General features: G+C 37.2%; 1 protein-coding gene across 3 annotated transcripts in view; it reads right to left on the bottom strand.

The window, feature by feature from the left end:
* Window positions 1-17,908, bottom strand: part of SLC5A11 (solute carrier family 5 member 11) — a 72,858-nt gene that overhangs the window by 15,279 nt on the left and 39,671 nt on the right. For all 3 annotated transcript variants that reach the window (XM_077141501.1, XM_077141500.1, XM_077141502.1), the window contains one exon: window positions 7,175-7,380. In XM_077141501.1, the coding sequence (XP_076997616.1) occupies window positions 7,175-7,380 (206 nt within the window). The remainder of the gene's footprint in view (window positions 1-7,174; window positions 7,381-17,908) is intronic.

The following is a 17,908-nucleotide window of genomic DNA, read 5'->3' on the forward strand; positions in this document are numbered from 1 at the left end:
GCCCGTCAGAACTCAAGAGAGCCCTGGACATCAGGTGGTCACCCAGATTAGGAGGTCTGTTTTCTAGAATAGTCAGATACCAAAAGAGGTACTAGTTGGAGGGGCACTTTTTAAGTAATATATCTCAGTTGAAAAAAACATGAAATAAGAGGAATGAACACAACATTAAAATATGAGAGGTATTTACTAGTGAACTAAATCATCTGTCATGGCATCTATCATCTACCCATTTTATCATTATCAACTCTTCCTACAACAGTCATGTCCACATCTTCCTTTCACTGGAGTGGGGTGTAAGGGTTGGAGCAGTCAAGGAGAGTTCATTGTGGTGGGACAGTGATGACCAGACAGCAGGCTTACATGTAGAAATGTAGACTGAATTTTCTCTTATATAAAGTTTTCAGAATCAAGAGAACATCCAGCTGTAAGCTGGAGCAAGTGAATAGAGTGCTTAAAAGCATAGACAACTTATGTATGAATCCAAGCTTCACCAGGCCTCAGTTTTATCATCTGTAAAATGGGGATATGTCTTGTTCAGAGGTGCCTAGCAGTTCTTAAGTAGAGAGAATGGTGGTGACTTGTCATTGTCATACTTGTTGGGAAAAGAAAATAGAGACAAAATCTCAAATAGGTCACCAAAGTATAGGAAAGCTGGAATTTGATATTAGAAGATAGATTAGTGAGCCAGAGATTAACAGCTCAGAGACAGGAACAGCAAATATTGAGCCAAGTCTGGAAGCAGGAAGGTGTACAAATGTAATTGCCCATGGCTGGTTTTTATAAATGGCTTTGTCTTAGTGGTAGAGAGAATCGATTGTCCTGAAAGAGCCAAGACAGTGAAAGTAAGAGCAGGAAGGAAAATAGAATAGAAATGCAAATACTCAAGTGTATGAGTTTGAGGAGACAGAGAAAGGATCTGAGGTATAAGTACCAATAGGATTGAAATGTTGGGGCTTGTTTTTGCACACAGAATTCCTCAGGCTTATTTTGAGCCCTTCTTCAAGACTTCTGTGTTGAAGGTCTTCTCATGATTTATCTATTCAAAGGGAATGACTTGTTTCAGAATGTTTTCTGGGGAGGAGACTGGTCCCCACAAGTCCTCCTCCAGCCTTCAGACCGAACTAACATGAGTTCAAAACTTTCTCTACTCTCTTCTTAGCCTTTGAGCCTTTAAAGTGCCTGGAGGAGTTACAGAGGTGCTGGGGAATTACCAGTGCCTTTATGAGCTAGTTTGGTGAACTATGGATAAAGAGGAGGAAAGTGTCATCCAGCATCATTACCACTGTGATCCCATGATGATCAGGACAAAATTGGAATTTTTCCCATTTTTTTTAATAGTAGACATGAATGGGATGGTCCGTCCAGAGCATACTGCCCCTTCCTTTTAAAACTGCCTCCTCATCCAGACGGCTGCTCTCAAATCTTGTGCATAGCTGAGTGATCCAGGGATAAGCACCTGTGATACACTGACTCATGTACCCCAATTTAGATGTGTTCTTAATCTTAATGTACATCTCTGTGGGTGTGAACCCACTGTAAATAAGACCTTTTGAAGATGTTATTTTTAATTAAAGTGTGGCCCGACTGAAGGAGGGTGAGTCTTAATCTGGATTCCTGGATGCTTTATAAAGAGAAGAAACAAGAAGCTAAGAGAAGGCCACAGGGAGGAGGAGGAACCGTAAATGAAAGGAAAGCACGTCACTGAGTGATGGGAACGACAAGGAACCCCAAGAGTGTAGCAAGCCGGCCCCAGAGTGCTACAAACCCAAGAGGAAACAAGCATTCTAGCTTACAGAACATCGAGACAATAAATTCTTATTGTTTAAGCCAAACCACTGTGTGGCATTTGTGATAGCAGCTCAGCCAAACTAAAACAGCACCTAACCCAAGCTAGACCAATCACAGTCCTTTCCCAGGAGTTTTGGATTTGTAACTTAGAGAGTTGTTAGCCATTTTTTAGTAGATATATGTAGGGGGTTGCCCTGGAATGGGAAACAATAAAGTCAATAGATAAGAAAGAAATTTGAGGGATAGGGAAGGAAGGCAGAATAAGCCCTTGATCCCAGAGGTTTTTGAAGTCTAGTTTAGCTTCCTATTCCGTGAGCTAATAAATTCCCTACTCTTTTCCTAAGCTAGTTTGAGTTTAATATTTATGTTACTTGCAACCAAGTGTACTCTAACATAAACAAATTGTATTTTGGGGACGTTGGGGTGAAAGACCCTAAAATGTGGAATCGCTTTATTTGAAGAAAAATGGGGAGCAGTGAGGATCCCTCTCTCCAGAGCTGGGAAATTCTCCATCCTTATTGAGCAGCTGATTTAACTATTATCTGTCATTTCTCAGGAATCTGAACAAGTGCCCGTTGAGGCTAGAGCATTTAAGAATGTGGTAGGAAAGTGCGAAGATACCAGAATCTACAGGATATTTGTTATTGCTTCATTAAGATGCCAAGAGTCATCTAAACTTCGATCCCAGTTGTTCCATTTGGAATCAGACATGACAGAATTTGAAGTTTTATAAAACAAAGCCCTTTCTACCTGTAGATCCAAAGCTATGCTGAAAACAATTCTGACTTCTATTACCCTGAAATAGAACCTCCTACGAATTTAAGAGCCAAATGACTAAGAAGATTTAAGAGAATGTACTGCTTGAAAAACCACAAGATCCAAGAGGAGGGTTTGATAAGACAATCCTTGGCTGAAGCAATGCAACCTGCCACATAGGAATGTAATGAGGATGATGTAAGTGAATTCACAGAGCTGAGCTCAGTGACCAGCAGAGCATATGGCATCAATAATTATTTTTGATTATTGCCATTATTATTATCAGTAATTATTTACTTTTCACCTTTCTGCTCAGGAAGGTGCTATCGATTACATAATGATAAAGGGTGCTTTGTCTTTCTTCCGTTCTGAAACGAACCAAGATAGAGTGCTGGCAAAGGTGTGCTTCCTAGGGCAGCACCAGCACGGTGGACCAACATGTTCTTTGATCTTTACATAATCCAGCTCAACAGCAACACCGTATAGTCAAGGCCAGAGTAAGAGGGCTAGAGGGGAGCTTGGGCTTCCTGGCCCTCTTGCCCTGTCTGACATTTGGAGACTTGTGAATTAAGTCTCCAGATGGGATGGGATAGAAGTTGCCTTTAAGAGATAGATACCAGAATTATTGCTAATAAAGATGAATCTCAAGTAATTATTTATAAAAATTAATGAAGCTGCATGTGAGGTATAGGTTTTTTGTTTTTGTTTTTTTTGTTTTTTTTTCTTTCTATTATTGTTTTAATTCTTATTCTGTTGTCTTTTTATTTCTTTTTCTAAATCGATGCAAATGTACTAAGAAATGATGAATATGCAACTATGTGATGTTATTAAGAATTACTGATTGTACATGTAGATTGGAATGATTTCTAATTGTTTTGTTAATTCTTTTTTTAATTAATTAAAAAAAAGTTAAAAAAAAAATTAATGAATGCAAGCTGGTGAACTGTATCAAGAGCAGCGTTGTACTTTCCTAAGCTTCTCAAGCAAATACCATGAAGTGGGTTGGGTTAAACAATGGGACTGTATTCGCTTACAATTTTGAGGCTAAAAGAAAGTCCAAATCAAGGAGTCGAGGAGCTGCTTTCTCCTTGAAGACAGCTGTTCTGGGGCTGGCTGCTAGCAATCTTTGGTCCTTAGCTTGTCACATGCCAAGGCACATGGCAGTGCCTCCCAGTCTCTTCCTTCTCTTCCAGGTTCTGTTTCAGCTTCTTGCTTCCTGTGGCTTTCTCTATCTGTCTGAATTTCACCCTGCTTATAAAGTACTCCAGTAATAGGATTAAGACCAGTCTTGATTGAGTAATCTAGTTAATATGACTTCTTAACCGGAGTAATCTCATCAAAAGATCTTACTTACAGTGGGTTCACACCCATTGGAATGGACTGAATTTAAGAACATGTTTTTCTGAGGTTCTTACAACTTCAAACCACCACAAGCAGTAACAAATAATGCTTCATCGATTGTAACTAATGCAAAATGTTAATCATGGTAAACTGTGTGTGTGAAGGGGTGGGTATATGGGAACTCTGTGCTTTCTATATGATTTTTTCTGTAAATCTACACTATTTATAATTGAAAAACAAGAAGAAAAAAGCTGGCATTACACAAAATAAAAATGTACAGTAAAATTCATGCTAATAAAAAATACTGACATAACCGTAGTAAAAATTTTGTTTTTTAAAAATGGCTTGTTTATTAAATATTCATGCAACATTATTGAGTGGCTGTAAGAAGGAATGAAGTCATGAGACATGCAACTAGGTGAATGAACCCTGAAGACAGTAAGTTGAGTGAAATAAGTCAGAAATGAAAAGCCAAATATAACGCCTCACTAATATGGACTAACTATAATGTGCAAACTCTGAGAACTGAATTCAAGAGCATAGGTTATCAGTTGAAGGTTCATTGTAAATGTTCCTAGATTGTGAGTTCTTACAGTAGTCATATCTGTTCCAGAGTTGTAACTGTTATTTTCAAATTCTGAGATGCTGTATGCTTTGTGTATAACCTGATCATTTCCTGGAACTTTTGGGTATTCTTGTGACACTTGAGACTCAGAGCTAGAGTTCTGCAGCTATGAAAGTCAGCATTACCCATACAGCAACTGTCAAAAACACTGAAAAAGTGATCAGACTTCTGTAGGAGATAGGATTAAAATAAGACCTGCGGAACTAGTTGGGAGCAGATGGCATTAGGGTGGTGTCAGCAGTAAACAGTGGAGATTGTAATCTGCTTTATGTTATCTGATTTATGTAAGACAGTCTAGGAGGAAGAGAATGCTTGTTTACCACAAATGATTATCTTAAGTATGAAGGATAATATGAAAGGCATCTTCCTTCATACTTAAGGAACTCATACTACCTTAAGTATGAAGGAAGAGCACTGAAAGATAACTACTCTGTTCCCTTAGGAAATGTATGTATGCCTTTTGTCATCCTGCAGTATATAAGCAGGATCTGGTTAAGAATAAAGTTGTCTGATGTCTGTTGTTTGTTAAAGTTAAGCTTCAGACCCCCTGAACCCGGCTGTGTCTTTCTTTCTTTCTTTCTGTCTCGTCATTCCTTAATATCCTTCAAGCTCCATTTCATAGGAAGCAACAGACTTCAATTATAAGCTGGTCTGGGTAGGACTAAGGTAAATCAGACTAAACGGTAAAGGATGATATTGATTGTATTTTAAAACTTCAACTTTCGTGTGAGACCAAAGAACCTTCAGTCTTGACTTGCCCTTATGAAACGTATTCCTACAAGAAGAAGCTAAGCCTACTTATGCCTCAGAGTCACCCCCGAGAGAACCTCTTTTGTTGCTCAGTTGTGGCCTCTCTATCTAAGCTAACTTGGCAGGTGAATTCACTGCCCTCCCCACTACATGGGACATGACTCCCAGAGGTGTAAATCTCCCTGGCAACGTGGGACATGACTCCTGGGGATAAGCTTGGCTCTGGCATCGTGGGAATGAGAATGCCTCCTTGACCAAAAGAGAAGTGAAACAAAAAAGTTTCAGCAGCTGAGAGATTTCAAAGAGAGTCATGAGGTCTTTCTGGAGGTTGTTCTTATACAACCCTTTTCAATTTTTGGTGTTTTGGAGTAGCTATAGGGAAATATCTGAAATGTTGAACGGTAATCCAATAGCCTTGATTCTTGAAGATGATTGATTAACTATAAAGCTTTTAAGGTGTGAATGTGTGAGTGTGAAAACTTGTGACTGACACTCCTTTAATCCAGGGTATGGACAGCAAAGTAAGGAAAAAAAACAACAATGTGGGAGATGGGGGGTTATGGGACATTTTTGGGTGCTATTTTTTATTTTTATGGTTTTTGAGTCATTAAAATGATCAAAAATCTATTGTAATGATGAATGCACAGTTTTATGATGATACTGTGAACCACATTGTACACTTTAGGTGACTATATCTCAATTAAAAAAATCATTGAGGGAAAAAAATAATCCATGCAACTAAAGGACTATAGCCAAATTTTTCATGCACCCCTATTTTGTAACTACTAGTAGCCCTATTTAACAAAAGAGGAAATGGAGGCTCAGAGATGTTAAAAATAGTATCATAAGCCTGAATTGATTCCAGCCCATGCTCTTAGCCTAGATCTGGCCCATGGGTGGGACCTGGGCTTCATTCTCTGTACAGTCTCCTGTATTAATCTAACTTTCCATCCCCATGATCATTACTTTCGTTAGAATCTCATGCTTCCTAATTATGTAATAGTGTACAGCTTCCAAAATGGTACAGAGGTTTTTTTTATCTGTAATGTAACAAAAAAGCTTGTATAGGTGATACATGAACTTAGGAAAAACCCTAGAAAGCATGAACAGGTGTATGGTGAAAAGGCTTCTCTTCCCAGTCTTCCCTCCTATAGGTATTTGCTCTTTTTATTTTTATCTACATCCACCCTAAGTTTCTTTATGCATGTACAAGTAATACAAATATTGGTTTTATGTCCACTTCCGCCCCACAACACGGAAGAGCTTACTTTCTCTGCTTTTTGCTTATCTCATTTCTTTTTTCAGACCTGTCATATATAACACCTTTGTCCTGGCTGTTCCCTCTGCTGCAATCACACAGCATCCTCACTCTCATCCTTCAAAGCCTTTGCTCAAATGTCACTGCTCAATCATACCTCCCATGACTACCTTATTTTAAATCACATTCCAACATCCCCAATACCCCTTACTCTGCTCTACTTGTTGTTTTTTTAGTAACATTTGTCCACTTTTAATACTCCATGCAATTCACTTATTTATCTCTGGATAAATAAGGTAAGTTCCACCAGGCAGAGAGCATTGTGTGTTTCATTCGCTCATGATTTCTAAGTGCCCAGAGTAGCGCTCAGCAAGTGTGTACTGAACTAATGACATCTGCTATCGGTTTTTACCTTTGCTTATAATCATCTCTTTTGTTTACTGGGTCTTTCCAGACACTAAGCAGAATTATTAAGCTCCCCCCTTTGCAGATATCAGCAGCTTTAGATTTTCTGTTAGCATTAGCAAGAACAAGGAGTAAAATAGCAGGTGGAACAGTAGCAAGGAAGAAGTGAAAGAGGGTGAGGAAGACAAGTGAGAGAATAGATGGAAGGAGAAGCAACCCAGAGGACGTGTGCTTGACCAGCTGCTCTGTACCTGATCTGTGCACCAGTACCAGAGGGAGGGAATGGACATGCCAAACAGGATGCCAGGCCACGGGAGATCAGATGTCAGTGGGTCTCTGAAAATATGAAAGGCATCTTCTCGGGGCAGCCCGCAGCTGCTGTTCTCACTCCTGTTGCTAGCCAGGGCCAAGAAATACTTCTCCTTCAGGCCTCCCATCCCGCCAACTGCAGCAAAACCTAGAAGTCAGAGGAAGCCCAAGTTTGCCAGCAACTCAGATCCATGCACTGCAAGTGATGAGGGAGAAGTTGGAGATCTGTGAAATCCTAGTTAGAAAAGAACTGCCAAGAAAAGGCACTCCCCTTAAAGATACTTTACCTTTTCTCTCTCTCTCTCTCTCTCTCTCTCTCTCTCTCTCTCACACACACACACTCACCCTCTTTCTTTCTATGCCATTGGCAGTATCTATGGATTGCTTCTCAGAATAATATTCGAAAGCAATATTTTAAAATAATACTTAAAGGGAATATACTTAAATATTTTAAAGAAACTTTAAATATTTCTCAGCTTAATATTAAATACATATGATTGTAAAGGAAACCAAATACATTGAGCACAAACATCAAAATATTAAAAATGCACTATTGTAAGGACCTCTGGGAAGATGGTGGAGTAGGGTGGGCTGACTTCACCCAAGCTCCATAGGACAACAGGAATGGGGTCACCCCTTTTCAACATGGAAAAGTTAGAATGGGCGTGGGCCAGAGACCCCTAGAGATTGGGAGTAGGATCAAAGAAGAGGGAGTTATGACAGAGAAGATAGGATTTAATAAACTGTTGAATCTCTATAATGATATTCCTTTTAGCTTCCAGTGTTTTGGAGCAGCTAGGAGAAAAAATCTGAAAATGTGGAGTGGTAACCCATACCAAACTTTGAAATCTGTACCGTAACTACTTGTTAAAATGTACTTTGAAAATTATTGGGGTGGTTTTTTTTTGTATGTATGTTATATTTCACAATAAAAAACATTTAAAATGTGACATAGTAATTTACTTGCTCCATAAAATAGTAAGATCCATCAATAGGTCTAACAATGTCTTGGTTTCAAAGTGTCTTCAAGCACAGATAGTATTTCAATATATCAGCAACAACTGTGGTGTAATCTCTTAGATATCTTTTGGTATCAAAGTCACAAGTACTGTTATACTACTGTGGTTTGTTGCCTACGTTTACAATTGAAAAATGCTGAATTTCAATTATGGATTGGTGAAAATAAAGACGTAATTTTTTTTTCCCGTTTGAGTTCACAGACTCCTTGAATTCTGTCCATGGATCCCAAATTAAGACCCTGCCTTAAGGAAGCATCCTTTCACCTCTGAACTATTTAAAGTGCTCCCAGTAATGTATGGCCTTGAGCAAGTCACTCTCCTCCCTGAGATTTGGTTTCCTCATCTCAAGTAGGGACAATGCAGCACAAACCTCAGCAGGCTGGAGTGAAGGCCAAATGAGATGATGTACATAAAATGCTTAGCACAGCCTCTGGCATAAAACTTAGTTATTCTAAAAGTTACTATAGTTTGCCAATAGTAATGCTTCTTTTCACTAATTGAAAGGACTCAAGTTATCCCTAAAATAATACTATTCTCATTTAATTACATTCTGGGAGGTTTTCTTGTATGCAGGAGAAGGGGTTGGTGTTACCATTTGGGCAGCAATGACATGTAACCTGCAGCCTGGCTAATCTTTGCTGAAGCTCATGGCGAACAACATCTACTGAAAACAAACAGGTATTGTGATGATAAATTTTTGTTGTGCTTTACTTTCCTGAGAGAGTACTTTGTGGTAGTAATGGTCGGGGGGTATGTGTGTGTCAATAACTAGATCCGCCCATGTGAGTGTATAAAGCGGGTGAATTTCAACCACCGTAGAGGTCACAGCAGGTAGAAAGATGACAATAAATTGTCCCGGCCTGGGTGAAAATGAAGTAGGAAAGAGTTCTCAGACTTTAACATGCATGAGAACCACTTGGAAATCATTGAAATGTAGGTTCTGATTTAGCACATCTGGGGTAGCCTCACTTTCTGCATTTCCAGTGAGCTCTGCGGTGACGCTACTGGGACAGGCCCAAGGACCACAATGTACGGATGGAGGAGATACCAGGATACCAAGTGAAATTCAGAGTCCACTCTCCAGAGAGAGTAGTGAATGGTTTTAATATTAATCCTGATTTCAGCCACTTTATTAAGTCCCTTTTTAGGTCAGTATTTCGTTTTCTTTTGTGTTTTCTGTGTAGCCAATCATGCCATTTGCAGTTAATGATGATTTTGTCTCTTTCTCTCCAATGTGCATATCTTACAGATTTCATCTTTTATTTCACTAAATAATAGCAAGATAGCACCCCTTTCCTAATGCTAATAGCTTTGTTTCTAGAGTTTCTTGGTGTTCCCTTTTGAAGCGATTTTAAAATAAATCTTATAATTTCCTCTTCAGTTATTGGACTTTTCATACTTCCTAATTTCTCTTGAGCCAAATTTGGTAACTTACATGATTTCAAGTGACTTTTCATATTTATTAGCATAAAAGTATTGTATTAGTCAGGCTTCTCTAGAGGAAAAGAACCAAGAGGAGATATCTCTGAATTTATACAGGTGTCTCATGCAACCGTGGGCCTCGAACAGTCCAAAATCCAGAGGGCAGGCTGTGAAGCTGGCAGTTTCGATGAAATGTCTACAAAAACTTCACAGGAGAGGTTCACTGGCTGAAGAAGCAGTGAAAAATTCTCTCTTCTTCCTTAAAAGTCTTCAATGGATTGGATTATCTCCTTGTAGGAGACAGGCCTTAGTTGATCACAGATGTAATCAGCCACAATAGCAATCAACTGACTGATGATTTAATACACCAGCCTTCTGGTTTATCAACCAGCCACGAAATATCCTTGCAGCAACGATCAGGCCAGCACTTGCCTGACCAGACAATTTGGCATCATCACTTGGCCAAGATGACACCGGAACCGAACCATCACAGCTATGCATACTGTATTCTTAAAACTAAATTATTTTTCTCTGTGTGTCTGTTTTGTTCCCTTTCATATTCCTACTTAGGCTACCTTGTTTTTTCATTTTGGTTTATTTTCCCCATTATAATTCTTTTTTTTTTCTTAACATTTTTTAATTGTGAAATTTAGTATATATCTAGAAAAGTAATAAATTTCAAAATACACTTTAACAAGCAGTTATAGAGAAAATTTCAGAGTACAGGATGTATGGGTTACAGTTCCACAATTTCAGGTATTTCCTTCTGGTTATTCTAATATACCAGAAACTAAAAAGAAATATCTATATAATGATTCAGTAGCCATAATCCTTTGTTAAATCCTAACTTCTCTGCTACAACTCGTCCTTCTCATTTGATCATTGTCTCAATCTTCAGGGATATTTGAGCAGTGACCATTCTAACGTTTTTATGTTTGAAATGGGTGTCATATTATGGGGGAGGGGAATGAACTGGTTGATGTTCTGGAAATGACTGGTACTTCTAAGTTTCCAGGATTATTTAGCATAGGAACAATCTGGAGGTTTTAAGTTTCTGAAAAATAAACTTAGTAAGTAAACTTTTTATAGAGTCTTAGAGCCCTGGGTTTTCTTTACGGTTTTCAGGAATACTGTTGGTTGGGTCTTGGCATACTGTGCAATTTGTAGTATTTAGTATTTAGTATTTAGCTGAAGCTTGTTTAAGCATAACCTCCAGAATGCCCTCTTGACTGTATTTGAAATTTCATAGGCTACCTTGTTTTAATCCCTTTTCTTTGATTCAATTTGCCACTGTATTTTCAAAGTTTGTGTGGCTGCTTTCAAGGAAATAAATATTGGAGTAATCCATTCTGTAACTTTCTCTTTATTAATTCACTAAATTGGAATTTTATATTTATGGATATAAATGTTTTTATAGGAGTATAACTTTTTATACCATCTATTAAGCATGAAATATAATAATCTCATCATTTTTTCTAAATACTCCATAATTGCAGTTTTTATTTCCTTTTTTGACATAAGCACTCTTTAGGAGACATAGAAAATTTCTAGGTAATTAATTTTTTTAAATTCACACTTTTCCTAGTGGGTTTAATTTTTAAGTGGGTGAGATAATGAAATCTGAACAATGTTTGCACACTGTATTTTTGCAAATTTTTAATAGTTTTTCAGTGATTAATTTGTAGATAGTTCTATGGATGCTAGAGGAAAAGTGTATCAAACTTTAATTTATATGATTCATAACTTCTAAATCCTTGTTTATATTTTGGATTCTTGATCTGCCATGCGTTAAGGTCTTTTAATAACTATTTTGGTTCCTGTCAATTTCTTCTATTTCTAACAAACTTTTCTTTGTGTATCTTGGTGCATATTATTTAATATACAAATATCTTAATTATAAATATGCTATTTTTCAATATAAAGTACCTTTTTCCTCCATTTAATACTTTTTGCCTTATTCTTTGTTTTAGGTATGTCACTTGCAATTAATGTAAAATTGCACTTTCTTGATCTAAATTAGAATCCTTAAAATTTATTGAGAAAATAAACAATATATGGACAAGTAAAAGAATAGAACAAACAACCACGTACTTACCATACAGATTGATAATTGCTAATAGAAGTCTTGCCTTTTAATAGGGAATTTTATCCCATTTACTTGTATCGTAATAACTTATATGTTTACTCTTACTTTACATTCCATTTTATTCTCTCCCTTAGGTTGTGATTTCTTGTTATTTCCTTTCAAGAAAGAAACACACACACATATTTCAGACATAAAAGATAGGAATTATATAAATGTCTGTTTGGACTTTGGTATTTCTTCTTCATAACATTTGAGTCTTTCCTATTTGATGGGAAAATCTAACACACCATCTCTCCCAATACTTTTCAGTTTTTCTTAAAACATGGGGGTTTAGACCCAGATAATTTTTACTAGGTTGCTATACTTTTTAAGGAAAAATATATAACATTTGCATTGTTTTTAACCAGATTGATAACAATTTATTATTAACTATTTTTACTGGATCAATGTTTACCACCATTTATTTTAAATCACAGTATCAGCTCTTAATTTCATTTCATTTCTCTCTTGTTTAAATCTTCAAGATGGGTACTTGGGTCCTATCTTTATCCAATCCTTACATATTCAGGAATACTTCTGAAACTCAGGCACATAAACAAGTTGGCTGGGTATCTGATTCCTAAGATACAACTTTCCCCATAAAATTCTGGGGCCCTTGCTCCACAGTTTTCTGGGATTTTAATGTTATAGAAGAGAAGAATGAGGTAGTTATTTTTGTTTTGTTTTGTTTTGCACGGGCAGGCACCAGGAATCGAACCCGGGTCTCTGGCATGGCAGGTGAGAACTTTTCCTGCTGAGCCACCATGGCCCACCCATGGTTTTTTTGGCATGGGTAGTGGTTTGTTTTTTAATCTTTTTTAGTTCATCACTTTTTCCCTGTCTGTATTCTTTAGTATTTTTATTATCCTTGCATTTCAAAACATTTTTATAATGCTTCTACCTGGGGATTTTCATTGGCTTTGCTTAAAATGTGGTGAGCCCTGGGCCCAGACCATTAGTTTCCTACTGCTAGGAGAGGGACAGGATCTCTGAGAAATCCCCATCCTCAAAACACAGGGACAAAAGGCCTACCCAAAGCTGAGGCAGGATCAGGACAACAGAGTACCCTTCCTGTGACCCAGCAACAGGATAGCCAGCACTGGGGAACAAGCAACACCAACCTACTGCTGAGAGATGGACAAGAACGGATAGAAACCTTATCTGAGTTATAGGTAGACAGGGATGGTCAAAAGCTATTGCTGGAAGCATGAACACTGAAAAAACCCTCTGGAACATCAGGCCTCATCCTGAGCACAAGGTAATGCTAGAAGAATTTGAAGTTGATCATGCATTGAAGGCAACCAGAGCAATAAAAAATTTAAACCCAGTTCAACTCCTGACCAGATTGACTCAAATCCCCCACCTATAAGAAGAGGCATGACCATTTCCAGACATAAATACAATTTACCTTAATCTCTACCATCCCACATATTATATTCAACATTAAAAAAAAATCATCCTGACACATAAAAAACAAGAAAAAATGACTGTCAGGAGGCAAAGAAATAGAGATGACCCAGATGCTGGAACTATCAGACGTGGAATTTTTAAACTATGATTAATAGGTTAAAGGCTCTATTGAAAAACTGGACAGCTTCATGAACAGATCACAATTTCAGCAGAGAGAAACTATAAGAAAGATTCTAATGAAAATACTACAAAAAAAAGACACATGAGGCAAAAGCCTTCAATGAGCTCGTTAGTAGATTCAACACAGACAAGGGAAAAATTAGTGAAATTGAAGATAGATTGATAGAAATAACCCAAACTGAAATACAAAGGAAAAAGAGAGCTGTGGGACAATATCAACTGGTCCGACACATGTGTATGCATAACTGAAATCCCAGAAATGGAAGAGATAGAGAAAACAGGGAAGAATAAAAATTAGAAAAAATAATGGCCCACAATTACCCCCAAATTATGGAAGACAATCCCCAACAGCTCAGAGAATCCTAGATAGCAAAAATATATCCTCTACCTAGATATATCATATCAAATCTTCTGAAAACCAAACAGAAGGAGATTAAAAAATCTTGAAGGTAGCCAAAGTAGGTGAGGGGTGAGAGGTGAGAACCCACATACACACAAAAGAACAAAGAGAGAAATTACAGCAGACTTCTCAAAATACAGTCAATCCTTAAAACATTGGAATAAAATCTTGAAAGAGCTAAAAGAACATATCTACTAAGAATATTATACTCAGTGAAAGTGTTTTTCAAAAATACAGGTGTTTTCAGACAAAAGTTTAGAGAATTCATTACCAGAAGACCTACATCTAGAAATGAAAATCTATATTTATATATTCATATCTATATATATTCATTTCTATATATAGAAATGAAGAGCTCCAGAAATAGTTTAAATGAATATAGAAGACTTTTTTCTTCTTTTAAATCACTTTAAAAGGTCATTGTCTAGGGCGGGCCATGGTGGCTCATCAGGCAGAGCTATCACCTGCCATGCTGGAGACCTGGGTTTGATGCCGGTGCCTGCCCATGCAAAGAAAGAAGCAAATTGTCTAAAGCAAAACTAGTAGCAATATATTGGGGTTTGTAGCAAACATAAAAGTAAAATGTATGCTAGCAATAGCACAAAAGATGGGAGGGAGGATCTGGGAGTGTAATATTATAAATTTCTTAAACTATACATGAAGCAATATAGTATTATTCAGGTAGACTGTGATTAATTAAAGGTATATTGTAAAATAATTTTTTTCTTAAACAATACAAATTTATTATCTTATAGTTCTGAAGGTCAGAGGTTGAACATGAGTCTCACTGGGTGTTGGCAGGGCTGCATTCCTTTTTGGCAGCCATGAGGAAAATCTGTAGCCTTATCTTTTTTGGCTTCTAGAGGCCACCTACATTCCTTGACTCAGGACTCCTTGCCTCCATCTTCAAAGTCAGCACTATTGGATCCTTCTGTGCCTTTTTGCTGTAGTTGCATCTCCTTCTGCCTGACTGAAGCTGGCAAAGGTTTTCCTCTTTTACAGATCCATGGATTAGATTGGGCCGCTTTGACAATCCAGGATAATCTCCTCATCACAAAGTCCTTAACGTGGATCACATCATGTTAGCTAACATATTCACAGTTTCTAGGGTTTAGGATGTGGACATCTTGGAAGGCTACTATTCTGCCTACTTCTACTCCAACGAATCAAGGAGACCAGGTTCAACAAACTGCTTTATTTTCTGCTCCCTTTTTAGCCTACTGCTTTTCTCTTGTTCTTTTTGTTGTTGTTGTTGATTGGTTTCTTGTTTCTCTGTTTCATATTTTGGGGTTGGGTGGATTTCTGAGGAAGGAGGAAGGATATGGCCTAGGTTTTGGACTCGAAAGCAGCAGCTTCTGGCTTCCCACTGGCACATAATCTTAAGGAACTAGCACAAAAGAACAGGGAAAGAGATCCTGTCATGGCTGGTTCCAGGGAAGGACAACTGCCCAGGCCTAAAATAATGTTTGAATGAAGAATAATTGAACTATCGTGTGAATGAAACATATAGAAAACAAGTACTAAGATGATAGATTTTAATCCAACCCTATAAATAATTACATAAAATGTAAATATTCTAAAAACCACAAAGTGAAAGAGATTGTCAGATTGGATGAAAAGCAAGGCCTAATTGTATGATATCTGTAAGAATCCCACATTTACTGTAAAGGTATAGATAGGTTAAAAGATGGAAAAAATATGCCTTGCAAACACTAATCAAGAGAAAGCTGGAGTGGTTGTATTCCTATCAGACAAAGTATACTGTAGAACAAGGAAAATTGCCACGTTTAATGAAGGATCTTGAAAAATGATAAAGGAATCAATTCACCAAGAATATATCACAATCCTAAATATGTATTCACTTAACATACACCAAAAACTGATGATGCAAAAACCGATAGAACTAAAGGAAACATATATAAATCAACAATTACAGTTGGAGACTTCAGCTCCCTCTTTTAGTAATTGTTAGAAAAAATAGACCAAAAATATCAGTAAAAATATAGAAGAAATGAATAACACTCTCAATCAATTTGACCTAAGCGATATTTATAAAAACACTAAACCCAACATCAGCAGAATGCATTTTTTTTGGTAGGACACACTGAACATTCATTAAGATAGACAATATTCCGGGCCATTAAACAAGCTTCAACAAATTTAAAAGACACAAAAGTATGCAAAATGTGTTTTTGGCCATATTGAAATTAAACTAAAAACTGATAGAAATATATCTACATTTATTTGGAAACTAAACAACAGTTTTTAAATAGCCCACAGATAAGAGAAGTCACAAAGGAAAATTAGAAAATATTTTCAGTTGAATGAAAAAGAACATATCATATCAAATGTTGTAGGATGCATCAAAATAGTGCATAGAGTGAAATATATATATATAAAAGAAAGGCCTCAAATTAATTATATAGTCTTCCGTTTCAAAATACTAGAAAAAAAGAGCAAATTAACTCCGAAGCAAGCTGAAAGAAATAAGTTATAAAGAGTATAAGTGAATGAAATTTAAAAACAGAAAAGCAATACAGGAAATCAATGAACACAAAAGATGGTCCTTTGAAGCAATCAATAAAACTGATAAACCTCTAGCCAGACCTGCCAAGGAAAACAGAGGAGACACACATTAACATTATCAGGAGTTAGAGATGGAACATCACTACAGATCCCTCAACATTAAAAGATTAAGAGAATATTACACATGAATTCATCCCAGTAACTTTTACAATTTAAAATAAATGGACATATTCTTTAAAAGGCTTACTGAATGGACAATTAGCTAGATTCAGGTTTTGCCAGCATATGGTTTTCTATGGGACTCATTCTTTTCACTTGGATGGCATCAAAATCACTTCTCAGATTTCTAGCTGGTATCAGTTGATCTGAATAGCTTTCAACTTTTGTCTCCTTGTATTTTTTTTTTTTTTTTTTTAAGGAAAGACAGAGAAGGAAGGAAGGGAGGAAGAAAGGGAAACATTTTTAAACATTTTCTTGTTTTTATTATATTTTGTTTGTTTGTTTGTTTTTTACATGGGCTGGGGCCGGGAATCGAACCGGGGTCCTCCGGCACGGCAGGCAAGCACTCTTGCCCGCTGAGCCACCGCGGCCCGCCAGCTGCCCATCCTTGTATTTTTAAAGATAATATTTAATGAACACTTAATCTAAGCTGAGATTGGGTCCAAGTGCTTTATTTACATTAACTCATTTAATTCTCGCGACATTCCTTGAGGTAGAATTTTATTCTGTGAGAACTAGCGAATAGAGAAATTACTTGCCTATGGTCACCCAGCTAGTAAGACCACGTCTTCTTAACCACTTGCTGTCCTGTATGGCAGGAAACTTGTAGAAATCAGAATGCAATTATTATCTGGATCCGACACCTGTCCTGGTAACCTCTATGCTTTACCACCTCTCATCAGAGACACAGAGAGGTCCTGAAGCTTGCTGACGGCATAAAGGTCCACATCTCATCACTCTGGGTCCGCCGATTGAGCTCTCAGCTTTATTTCCTTCAGCAAAATTTTCTTCTTCATAAGGGTCCATAACGTTTCTTGTTCAACTCAATTATAAGCAATTTTTGTTGCTGTTCATGTTGTGACATGAAATTATTTTTTCCATTGATTATTCCTTTGAATTTACATTGGGAAGACAAAAGTCACACATGCACAAATTTCAAACTGTGCAGAAAAGTACAATGTTAAAGTAAAATATCTGCCTGTATTCCTTGATCCCTTCTCCTGGACTCTCCCCAGAAAGGTTATTACTAGGTTATCTCATCATGATCATTTCCTCGCAATAACGACGGTAAAGAGTATGAGGGCTGAAGTCAGTCTGCCTGGGTTTGAATCCTGGCTTTGCCATTTATTAGCTATGCAACCTTGGGCAAGTTGTTTAGCAGTTGGTGCCTTAGTTTTCTCATCTAAGAATGAGGGTGACAATCATACCAATACCATAGTGCTGTTATGAGCATTAAATGAGATAACACATCTGGATCGCATGTGTTTTAATAAAGTTATTATGCTCTCAACTTTTTGTTTTGAGATCATTTTAGACCTGCAGAAGAGTGATAAAAATAGTACAGAGCGCTCTTATGTACCCTTCGCCAAGCTTG

This window comes from Tamandua tetradactyla, chromosome 23, assembly GCF_023851605.1.
Source record: "Tamandua tetradactyla isolate mTamTet1 chromosome 23, mTamTet1.pri, whole genome shotgun sequence".
Taxonomy (NCBI): domain Eukaryota; kingdom Metazoa; phylum Chordata; class Mammalia; order Pilosa; family Myrmecophagidae; genus Tamandua; species Tamandua tetradactyla.